Consider the following 12500-nt stretch of genomic DNA (forward strand, 5'->3'; position numbering starts at 1 on the left):
TTAAACTGGTCTGACATGTGATGGTTTGACTGGTCTGACATGTGATGGTTAAACTGGTTAAACTGGTCTGACATGTGATGGTTTGACTGGTCTGACATGTGATGGTTGAACTGGTCTGACATGTGATGGTTTGACTGGTCTGACATGTGATGGTTGAACTGGTCTGACATGTGATGGTTAGACTGGTCTGACATGTGATGGTTTGACTGGTCTGACATGTGATGGTTAGACTGGTCTGACATGTGATGGTTAAACTGGTCTGACATGTGATGGTTAAACTGGTCTGACATGTGATGGTTAGACTGGTCTGACATGTGATGGTTAGACTGGTCTGACATGTGATGGTTAAACTGGTCTGACATGTGATGGTTGAACTGGTCTGACATGTGATGGTTAGACTGGTCTGACATGTGATGGTTAAACTGGTCTGACATGTGATGGTTGAACTGGTCTGACATGTGATGGTTGAACTGGTCTGACATGTGATGGTTAAACTGGTTAGACTGGTCTGACATGTGATGGTTAGACTGGTCTGACATGTGATGGTTGAACTGGTCTGACATGTGATGGTTAGACTGGTCTGACATGTGATGGTTAGACTGGTCTGACATGTGATGGTTAGACTGGTCTGACATGTGATGGTTAGACTGGTCTGACATGTGATGGTTAAACTGGTCTGACATGTGATGGTTAGACTGGTCTGACATGTGATGGTTAAACTGGTCTGACATGTGATGGTTGAACTGGTTAAACTGGTCTGACATGTGATGGTTTGACTGGTCTGACATGTGATGGTTAAACTGGTCTGACATGTGATGGTTAAACTGGTCTGACATGTGATGGTTAAACTGGTCTGACATGTGATGGTTAAACTGGTTAAACTGGTCTGACATGTGATGGTTAAACTGGTCTGACATGTGATGGTTAAACTGGTTAAACTGGTCTGACATGTGATGGTTAAACTGGTCTGACATGTGATGGTTAAACTGGTCTGACATGTGATGGTTGAACTGGTCTGACATGTGATGGTTAAACTGGTTAAACTGGTCTTACATGTGATGGTTAAACTGGTCTGACATGTGATGGTTAAACTGGTCTGACATGTGATGGTTGAACTGGTCTGACATGTGATGGTTAAACTGGTCTGACATGTGATGGTTAAACTGGTCTGACGTGATGGTTTGACTGGTTAAACTGGTCTGACATGTGATGGTTTGACTGGTCTGACATGTGATGGTTGAACTGGTTAGACTGGTCTGACATGTGATGGTTGAACTGGTTAAACTGGTCTGACATGTGATGGTTAGACTGGTCTGACATGTGATGGTTAAACTGGTTAAACTGGTCTGACATGTGATGGTTGAACTGGTCTGACATGTGATGGTTGAACTGGTCTGACATGTGATGGTTAAACTGGTCTGACATGTGATGGTTAAACTGGTTAAACTGGTCTGACATGTGATGGTTAGACTGGTCTGACATGTGATGGTTGAACTGGTCTGACATGTGATGGTTAAACTGGTCTGACATGTGATGGTTAAACTGGTCTGACATGTGATGGTTAAACTGGTCTGACATGTGATGGTTAAACTGGTCTGACATGTGATGGTTAGACTGGTTAAACTGGTCTGACATGTGATGGTTAAACTGGTTAAACTGGTCTGACATGTGATGGTTGAACTGGTCTGACATGTGATGGTTAGACTGGTTAAACTGGTCTGACATGTGATGGTTAGACTGGTTAAACTGGTCTGACATGTGATGGTTAGACTGGTCTGACATGTGATGGTTAAACTGGTCTGACATGTGATGGTTGAACTGGTTAAACTGGTCTGACCTTCGCAGCGCAGCGACGTGTTTCCCTCCGTTTGCTTCCTGCAGACGCAGCAGAAACGTTTCTTATGAGAAGCCGGACTGAAGCAGTGAGCCACCGGGACCTGCAGGGTGCAGCACACGTCAACACCGTCAAAAAACATTTTAAAACCACTTCCTGTTGTTACTCTTTCATCATTTTATCAGTGATATCAGCTGCAGGTCGGAGCTGCTGACTCGTGCAGTTACAGATAAACTCTGAACATGATCAAAGTTCAGAAACTAGACGTAAACATGTGTAGAAACACTGACAGGAAGTTAAAACTTAAAGAGACAGGAAGTAAAACGGCCTGAACGTAGGTAGAACATTCCAGAATCTTTGGTTACTAAGGTGGTTGCTAGGCTGGTTGCTAAGGGGGGGCCTTAAAGAGACAGGAAGTAAAACGGCCTGAACGTAGGTAGAACGTTCCAGAATCTTTGGTTACTAAGGTGGTTGCTAGGCTGGTTGCTAAGGGGGGGCCTTAAAGAGACAGGAAGTAAAACGGCCTGAACGTAGGTAGAATGTTCCAGAATCTTTGGTTACTAAGGTGGTTGCTAGGCTGGTTGCTAAGGGGGGGGGCTTAAAGAGACAGGAAGTAAAACGGCCTGAACGTAGGTAGAATGTTCCGGAATCTTTGGTTACTAAGGTGGTTGCTAGGCTGGTTGCTAAGGAGGGGCCTTAAAGAGACAGGAGGTAAAACAGCCTGTTAATACACAGAGGCTGAACTGAGCGGCTGCATAAAGGACCAGTAGAAGATAAATAAGGAGTTTTTAATGTAAATCATGTAAAGATATTCCAGTAGAGACTCAGAATATCAATATAGAGCTGGAGATGTGAAGAATATGAGTTATTTAAAACACCATAAAGCATATTTCATTCCCTAATTCTCTTTCTGATGTTCATCCTGACTGAACAGAGCTTAAAACTGACAATTTCAATAAAAAACTAACTTGACAAGAGTTCATATTTGATGTCAATTTGAAGAACTTAAAAAAGGTTAGACACATTTGGCTGGTAACAAAAATACATCGATGTGATTCAGCTCAGTAGACGACAGACAAGAGTCAGTGATGTTTTCTTTGTGTCCATGTGGTGATTTTTTGAGAATTTACTGTTTTTAAGCAAGTTGAATTATTTGGTACAAAGTTTTTATGGTTACACCACTTAGACATTTTTACCATAATCCTCTAATATATTCTCTCTAAATGGATTAAAAGCAGAAATTTGATGCTGGGTCCACAAAAAAAGAATGTGTGAAGTTATTCAAACGTTTATTTTCACATTTTCACCCTTTAAATTTAAACTGAACCACATGGACACTAACAAACATCACTGACTCTTATCATGTGTGAGACGTTACAAACAGAAAGAAATCATATTTATTATAAAGTCATTTCCTCAGAGATAATCTGAGGAAACAGAAACAACAACTGGAAGATAAGAGCTCATTCCATTACAGCCTGTGTGTGTTTATCAGTGGTGTATTGATCCGAGCAGCTTGTCAGGCTGTGTGATCGCTGCTGTGAGGATCAATAAACATCGTGTTGGGTTTCAGAGAGGCAGCAGCAGGTTGTTACTCACCCGGACCAGAGACGGAGCCATGCAGGAACAGGCCGAACGCAGCGTCTTCAGACACTTCTCATGACACATGAAGTTACACACTGAGGAGGAGAGACACACACAAAAATAAAAATGATAGTTTTTAAAGAAAACTATTTAAAACCTACAATGAACAATGCAAAACTAACTAAAACTAAAATGAAGCTGATTTTACTGCAATTCAGTTTATTTTTTCTCTCGATTTTTACTGTATTCTGCTCAGTCTGACTAGAGCAGTGAGGATGCTGAGCAGTTTATTCTTATTTTCTATTTCTGTGGAGTTTATTGTGATGACATTTGATAAGATAACATGAAATATTCCTTTATTAGTCCCACAATGAGGAGATGTAGAACTCTAAATCTCGTTGCACACAGTTGAAATGAGTAGAATAAATGAAATATGAACCAGTTAACATGTTTTTACTCTTCATGTTGACCGTCTCTGGTCTCTAGATTGAAAACAACACAAACTGACGGCTCATCATTAAACCGCTGACTTTATCTCTTCCATCACTTCTGGTATTCGGGGACTTTCCCTTTTCGAGAACATTGTGTTGTTTGTAAATTTGTCTCAGAGCTCCTAAAAGTGTTTTCAAAAATGTAAATATGTGTTTTGTCCTTTAGTAAAAGTGTTGAGCTCATGTCATTTTGTTGTATGATATATTAAAGTGTTTTATAAATGTTTTACTATTATTGGTCTTATTGTTTTTCTTATTGCTTCTCGTCTAATAATGCAAACTTCCCCATTGTGGGACTAATAAAGGAATATCTGAGCTTATCTTACACATAAAAATGTTTCCCAAAATATAACTGTGTCTAAAACTTTGTAAAAGTGTTTGCACTTCCCAGCCACCGTACTTTAAGAATACTTCCACTTACAAAATGTGTAAATACTAGAAGAAGAAGCTTTATTGTCTTTGCACAGTGAGATATAATAACATTTCGTTTAACAGCACTCCTTGTAGCAGCTACAGTATCGGTATAAATATTAATAAATATGTATTAAAATAAAATACCACCCTATATATCCGAGATAACATTAAAACCACCAAAACACCACCTATAAAGCGCCTTTCACAAACCCAAGGACGCTTTACAATGGATAAAACAAACAAACAAATAAATAAAACAAATAATTAAAAACAAAATCAAGACTGAAATTAAATTATGGATGTCGATATTTACTTAAAAATGTTTAAAAAGTAATATCGGGAAGTATCGTATCGGTTTGTTAATAACCGGTGTTTGTTCTGTAAGCTTCAGCATTTCCGAGCCCGCCTGAACGCAGCATGGAAAGTTCGCCGGCGCGCTTGATGACGTATAACAATAACAACACGCTGGACTCGCGGGTAGCTAACCGTGGCTAACAAGCTAGCTCCCCTGCTGAATGACGTAATGTCTGCGGTTTGGACTATTTCCAAGTGTTTTATACGGATTAAAGATTATTATAATTATAATTATTATTAAGTTAAAGCCAGTTACAGTCAGTCAGCTGTTACAGTCAGTCAGCTGTCAGGTTCATTCATTCAACTTGGACTCAAAGAGGACGATGTTAATTGTTTACTACTCTGGACTGAAGATGCAGCTGCCTTATTTGATATTGTCTCCCATTTGTGAAGAAGTCAAACTTACCCGAGCTGTAATGTTTGTTCAAAATAATCCACTAAAAATCATAAATATGGCATTTTCCATAACTTAAGTTGAAGTAGTTCTCTTATTTTGCACAGACAGTGTTTACATGTAGAAAGCCATGTTGCATTCATGTTTGCATCCAGTGGAGCTTCACTATAAAATTAGGCTTAATGTGTTAATTCAACAGTAGGAGAAATGTTAATGTGTTGTTATCTAACAGTTTTGGTGTTAAAAGCCTGAATATATCTGTATCATAAATTAAGAGTTGGACAATAACAGAATATCTGATATCAGCAGAAAAGCCAATATCGAGCATCTCTAGCTGAAATGTTTTGGCTGATTGGTGTAATTGCTGAGAGTTGATTAATAAGAACGATAAAAAGCAATAAAGGTGCAGCAAATTAACCTGAAGCTGTTTTATACCACAATGATAAATATTGTATTTAATGATAAATAACAGATTAATTAAATGAGGATGTGATGATAAGATGATATCCCCATTTAATTAACTGGATTAAAGAAAAACAGACATTTGGTTATTTTATTTACAATTATACTGATATTCCAGAAACAATATAGTAGCTTAAGTTTAAACTTATATATATATCATAATAAAGTAGATCATCTATATCAGTAAGTTTAATTATTCTCCTTTCTGTGTAACAGGAAGTAACCTGAGTGTCACGTCTGGCTCCTCACAGAGCAGAGACACCTATCAGCAGTGATCTCTTCTAACGCTGTTATTTAAGGAATGTCTTCTTCTCTCTCATCTAAAACAAAAGCAGGAAACGTAGCAGCGTTCAGATGAGATGACCTGAGAGCTGTCACTGTTCCCACGCGCTCGCTGCCGCTGCTAATAAAGAGCTGAGAGCGAGCTGACAGGAAGGTGTGAGTGTCTCCACCTCGCCCACTCTGCCTCTCTGATCATAACTGACATTTACTTTGTGGTGTTCTTCTTCTCTGTTGTGTCACGCTGCGGTAGACCTCATGTTGTCTCCGGACACTTTGACTCTGACTCTGAGCTCATCAGCAGCTCATCAGCAGCTCTGAGCTCTCTGTCAGGTTTCAGCTCGGTGTCGTCAGCTGGAGACCAGTCAGGTTTTTCCTGTCCAGCTCCAACCAGCCGTTTTTACTGTTTACTCAAACTGTGACTCAGCAGTGACTCTGACTCTGATAGAGACGTTTTACTCATTTCCAATAAGCAACATGTGATATTTAATTCATTTATCTATCAGCATGCTTTAACGCCATGTCATCCTGTGTCTGCAGCTTCTTCTTCTCTTGTGTGTTTTATCTCATGATGAACTAAATCTTTGAGTTTGGGACAAAACGAGACATTTTAAAACTTGTCTTAAGGCTCAGTGAACAGTGATGGTCTTCTTTAGCACGCATTAGATCTGATGATTCATGCTTTTTATCTAGATTTCCTTCAGCATGCTTTAACGCCTTGTCATCCTGTGTCTGCAGCTTCTTCTTCTCTTGTGTGTTTTATCATCATGAGCTGGATCTTTTGGACTAAACCAAACATTTTAAAACTCTCAGGAGAACTGTGATGGCTTCTTTGGCACGCTTTAGTTCTGATGATTCATGCTTTTTATCTATATATCTATAAATATGTCTCTCACCATGCTTTAATGCTTTAATGCTTTAATGCTAGGTCATTCTGTGAGAGCAGCTTCTTCTTCTCATGTGAGGGTTTCCTTCTTTTCTCTGTTTTATAATCATCATAAAGTGGATCTTTGGGTTTTAAAACGTCGCTTCAGGAGAACTGTGATGCCCTTTTTTTGACTCTTTAATAATACATTTTATTCACAGAGAGCTTTTTAAAAGATGCTCAAACACTTTCCACAGGTTAAAGGATCCTCGGATGAGAAGAAGCAGCAGTGGACAGAGGACAGAGGACAGTGGACAGAGGACACAGTGATGATGCTGCTTGTTCTAACGTTCAGAGTGAAGTCGGTGAAAGTGAAAAACATCCTCTACCATCGTCTACCATCGTCTACCATCGTCTCCTCTCTCTGTGGTCAAACCTCAGCGTGGCTTCTTCTTCTTCTTCTTCTCAGCTGCAGGTTAAACTTTCCTACTGATAAAATCTAATTCATCTAAAATTAAACTTTAAAGACGTTTGAGGAACAAAAAAAAAAACTAAACTCTTTATCAGGTTGAACAGCTGCACGCAGAGTAGAGCCGAGGCTGCTGGGAAGTTTTTACTTCTGCAGATAATTCATCAGAAAGTGAAATATTAGAGAAAATGAAGTTTGACCAGATGAGAAGTTTAAACGTGGTTCTGATGATGAAGGTTTCTGCAGCAGTCGACCCGTTAAACTAAAGAACATGAGTCTGAGAAACTAACATCAATGTTTTTCACCTTTTTCTGACGTTTTATACTCAATAACCTGATTCATTCATTCATTCATTCATTCATTCATTCATTCATTCATTGGGGGAAAAAATGGACAGATTAATTGAAAATGGAAATAATTGATAGTTACTTTGAACCAAATTAGTTGCTTTGAAATATTTTTACATATGAGAGCTGTAAAAACCAGACTTAGCCAGACTTGAAACTTCCAAAACTGGAAATAAAATGCATCTATGTGTTTATTATTATTTTTGTGCAGCTGATAAACATTTTTATTTTAATGCAAAATGTGTAATTTGACCTTTTTATTATAAAAAAAATCCAAAAATCAGCTTCAAACATGTCGTTATATTCTTCATATTCTATAAAATCTTCTCCTGGAGCATAAAACAGTGATTGTAAATGTCTGTTTTCCATCAAATAAAAGTATTAATTAAATATTTATTAATGGCTGATGGTGAATGGTTGTACAGACTAATTATGAGTCTTAATATGAAAAGCATGTGAAGGTTAATGAAGCAGTCAGAGGGTCAAAGGCCTCATTATTTAGTTATTTAGTTTATTTCTTTAATCAAACTTTCTCCAGTGAAGATAAAATGCTGCTGAATGAAGTTTAGTTTATTTCCTCGTTCTGGATTTCTAACTTTTCCTTCAAGCTTTTCCTCGTCGTTGCTCCTGAACAGAAACATGACGTAATAATCCTGCAGCAGCTTTATATTCTGACCTTCAGTTTCTGCTCCAACAATAAACTCATTCTGTTAAAGTTAAAGCTTCTGATTCTGATTCTGCTGCTAACTCAACTCTGCTTCTGTTTCATGTTCATGTTTTTACATTCATGTTGCTCTGCTCCCAGTTTCATGATATGAATGAAAATAATTAGGGCTGTCAGTGTTAACGTGTTAATCACGATTAGATTAATGCAATCCATAATATGTTAATTTTTTTAATCTCATTTTAATGTGTCAAGCCTTTTTGTCCCTTCTACTCCCCCGTAGACGGCTCCTCTAGCTGTAGCGCTATGCTTTGAAGTGGCCTCCTGCAGTAAACCTACCGCGCTGATGGAAAGTAAGAGAGCTACTGGACTTTTGAACGGCTTGTTTAACTTTAAAACACTTCCAGACGCTTCAGTTGACAAGTCAAAAGTAAAATGCAACCTGTGTCAAACGGAGTTTAACTACCACCGGAGTACGTGGAGTTTGAGTTAGCGCCTCCACGCTAAACACCCAGGTGCAGCCAAGCCAGCCTCAGCTCCACCAAAGGACCATTTTGGAGTGTGGGAGTCGCAGCAGAGCCGTGATTGATTCCCAGTTAAGACACTCTGGTAAGAAATGCTTTACATTATGGGCTTAAAACTGCCTTCAAATGGAAAATAACAGGATTTTAAACATGCAATTCAAAATGTGATTAATCGTGATTAACTGGAAATTCTGCGATTAATCTCGATTAAAAAAATAATCGTTTGACAGCCCTAAAAATAATGTGACAAAAGTTAAAAATGCTGAAATGTGACAGTACAAACATCCAGCCTTTTAAATGTGACTTTTCACAGATATAATAAACTTTCTTGTTGTCGAGTAAAGAAAGTTTAAATATTTGAACTTACAGCAAACGTTTTACTTCCAGTCTTAAATGTAATATTCAGCCTACTTAATGTTCAACACTATTCATTCATTCTTTAGTTTTTACACCTTTCTCTTAAACTCTGTAATCCTCTTGTGTGATCAGTTATGTTCTGTCCTATTGGTTGTTTCTTCTAACACTAATAACTATAAAAGGTTTCTATTCTATTCTATTCTGGTACATTACGAGTTATTTGTTTTACTATTATTGACTTTTTATGTAGAAATAATTAAAAATAATCAACCAAACAAAAACTAAAGAGATAACATCAGAAGTCTGAAGCGTGTGTTACTCACCCTAACCCTAACCCTAACGCTAACGCTAGCAGATATGAAGAAACAGGAACGCTAACATGATTCAACACTTTCTGACACACACAGAAAACCTACATGTGCTTCAGCTCAGATAAATGCTCTTTAGAAAGTTGTGCAGAATTTGGTTTAGCCCTTTACCAACTTGGTTTGAGCTGCTACGGAGCGGAAGTTCTTTCTTTTAGGGAGTGGGCGGAGGGAGCAGGACTTGGGGGGGGGGGGGGTGGGGGGGGGGGGTGAATGACTGTGGTTGAATGTTGTTTGTTGTTGTGGTTGTCTTGAATGTATTTCTGTTTGTTTCGTTGTGTATAATTATACAAAATTTTAAAAAAGTGATCACAAAAAAATAATAAAGTCGTGTAGAAATGCACGTCAGAGTAAACTGTAACAGCAGAAAACAGTTTGCACGCTGCAGCTCCCAATGCAGGTACATCTACTCCCAATGCAGGTACATCTACTCCCAATGCAGGTACATCTGCTCCCAATGCAGGTACATCTGTTAAATGATACCTGCATTGGGAGCAGATCTACCTGCATTAGGAGCTTCATGTACAGACTTTATTCTGCTAGTAAACTTAATGACTCATTTACTTTTAAAACTCTGATTTTATTGAAATGAAAATGTGTTAACTTTTCTCTGTAACTATAGCGACACACATGTATGTGTGTGTGTGTATCTTACTGTAGGGCTGGGCGATATATATATTACGGCTGTCAGTGTTAACGCGTTAATCGCGATCAGATTAATGCAATCCATAACGCATTTTTTTAATCCCATTTTAATGTGTCAAGCCTTTTTGTCCCTTCTCCTCCCCCGTAGACGGCTCCTCTAGCTGTAGCGCTATGCTTTGAAGTGGCCTCCTGCAGTAAACCTACCGCGCTGATGGAAAGTAAGAGAGCTACTGGACTTTTGAACGGCTTGTTTAACTTTAAAACATTTCCAGACGCTTCAGTTGACAAGTCAAAAGTAAAATGCAACCTGTGTCAAACGGAGTTTAACTACCACCGGAGTACGTGGAGTTTGAGTTAGCACCTCCACGCTAAACACCCAGGTGCAGCCAAGCCAGCCTCAGCTCCACCAAAGGACCATTTTGGAGTGTGGGAGTCGCAGCAGAGCCGTGATTGATTCCCAGTTAAGACACTCTGGTAAGAAATGCTTTACATTATGGGCTTAAAACTGCCTTCAAATGGAAAATAACAGGATTTTAAACATGCAATTCAAAACACGATTAATCGCGATTAACTATGGAAACGCTGCGATTAATCTCAATTAAAAAAATTAATCGTCTCTCTCTCTCTCTCTCTCTCTCTCTCTCTCTCTCTCTCTCTCTCTCTCTCTCTCTCTCTCTCTCTCTCTCTCTCTCTCTCTCTCTCTCTCTCTCTCTCTCTCTCTCTCTCTCTCTCTCTCTCTCTCTCTCTCTCTCTCTCTCTCTCTCTCTCGATATATTTGACCAAATACCTCGATATCAATATTGCAACGGTAATGTAAAGATGACTGTCGATAATGTGGATACAATGACAAAGTGGATAAAAGGTTAATAACAGCTAGAACAGTTTAAGTTCAGAAAATTATATGTACCCACATGCTGCTTTTGAACATTTTGTATTTAATAAATAGGAATAATTTGCGCACACACACACACACACACACACACAGACACAGACACAGACACAGACACACACACACACACACACACACAGACACAGACACAGACACAGACACACACAGACACACACAGACACACACACACACACACACACACACACACACACACACACACACACACACACACACACACACACACACACTAAGCAAGACGGTTAAGTCTAATTCAGTCTTTCAGTCATTGGATCATAGATGTGATCATAGTCCTTCTTAAAGATAGAAACTATTAAATATAAACTTAAAGGATTCAAACATGAGTTATTACATGGAGGCCTCCTCTAGACCTTTATGACTCTCTTCAGGAAGAGTTTGATAAAGACGAGGATCAAATGTCTTGTTACGTCTTGAATGGATGAATTAATGTCTTCTACTCTTCTTCTCTATGTGGAAACACTTTGAAAACCAATAAAACATATTCACTAAGAAAATGCATTGGTGTAAAAATATAATAATGTAGATGAGGAGGAGGAGTGGAGGTATTTTAGTCACATGAAGTATTTAACTGGTATCAGAGTCTTTAAAGTACTTTGATTGTATCCTAATGTTTTAACCTTCCTTCCTTCCTTCCTTCCTTCCATCTGTCCTTCCTCTCTCCTTCTCTTTTTCTTTCCTTCTTCACTTTTTCCTCCCTCCCTCCTACCTTCTTTCTTCCCTCCCTCCTACCTTCTTTCCCCCGTCCTTCCTTCCTCCCTTCCTTCTTTCCTTCTTTCCTCCCTCCCTCCTACCTTCCTTCCTTCTTTCCTCCGTTCTTCCTACCTTTCTTATTTCCTTTCCTTCCTTCTTCATCCCCCTGTCTTCCTTCTGTCGTTCCTTCCTCTCTCTCTCCTTCCTTCCTTCCTCCCTGCCTTCTTTCCTTTAATCCCTTCCTTACTTCTTTCCTCCCTCCCTCCTACCTTCTTTCCTCCCTTCCTTCTTTCCTCTGTCCTTCTTTCCTTCTTTCCTCCCTCCCTCCTACCTTCCTTCCTTACTTACTTCTTTCCTCCGTCCTTCCTTCCTCCCTTCGTTATTTCCTTTCCTTCCTTCTTCATCCCCCTGTCTTCCTTCTGTCATTCCTTCCTCTCTCTCTCTCCTTCCTTCTTCCTCTTCCCTGCCTTCTTTCCTTTACTCCCTTCCTTCCTCCCTCCTACCTTCCTTCCTTACTTACTTCTTTCCTCCGTCCTTCCTTCCTCCCTTCGTTATTTCCTTTCCTCCCTTCCTTCCTTCCTTCCTCCATCCCTTTGTCTTCCTTCTGTCGTTCCTTCCTCTCTCTCTCTCCTTCCTTCCTTCCTCCCTGCCTTCTTTCCTTTAATCCCTTCCTTCCCTCCTTCCTCCTTTCCTTCCTTCCTTCCCTCCTTCCTCCTTTCCTTCCTTCTTCCTCCCTTCCTTCCTCATCCCCCTGTCTTCCTTCTGTCATTCCTTCCTCTCTCTCTCTCCTTCCTTCCTTCCTCCCTGCCTTCTCTCCATTACTCCCTTCCTTCC

At 39.4% G+C, this 12500-nt stretch overlaps 1 protein-coding gene across 1 annotated transcript in view; it reads right to left on the reverse strand.

The window, feature by feature from the left end:
• Positions 1-12500, reverse strand: part of LOC128363236 (diacylglycerol kinase theta) — a 48233-nt gene that overhangs the window by 30377 nt on the left and 5356 nt on the right. The window contains exons 2-3 of the mRNA XM_053324189.1: positions 3434-3513; positions 1838-1937 (exon numbers count right to left, since the gene is read on the reverse strand). Coding sequence (XP_053180164.1) covers positions 1838-1937; positions 3434-3513 — 180 coding nt within the window. The remainder of the gene's footprint in view (positions 1-1837; positions 1938-3433; positions 3514-12500) is intronic.

The sequence above is a fragment of the Scomber japonicus genome, chromosome 8 (assembly GCF_027409825.1).
Source record: "Scomber japonicus isolate fScoJap1 chromosome 8, fScoJap1.pri, whole genome shotgun sequence".
Taxonomy (NCBI): domain Eukaryota; kingdom Metazoa; phylum Chordata; class Actinopteri; order Scombriformes; family Scombridae; genus Scomber; species Scomber japonicus.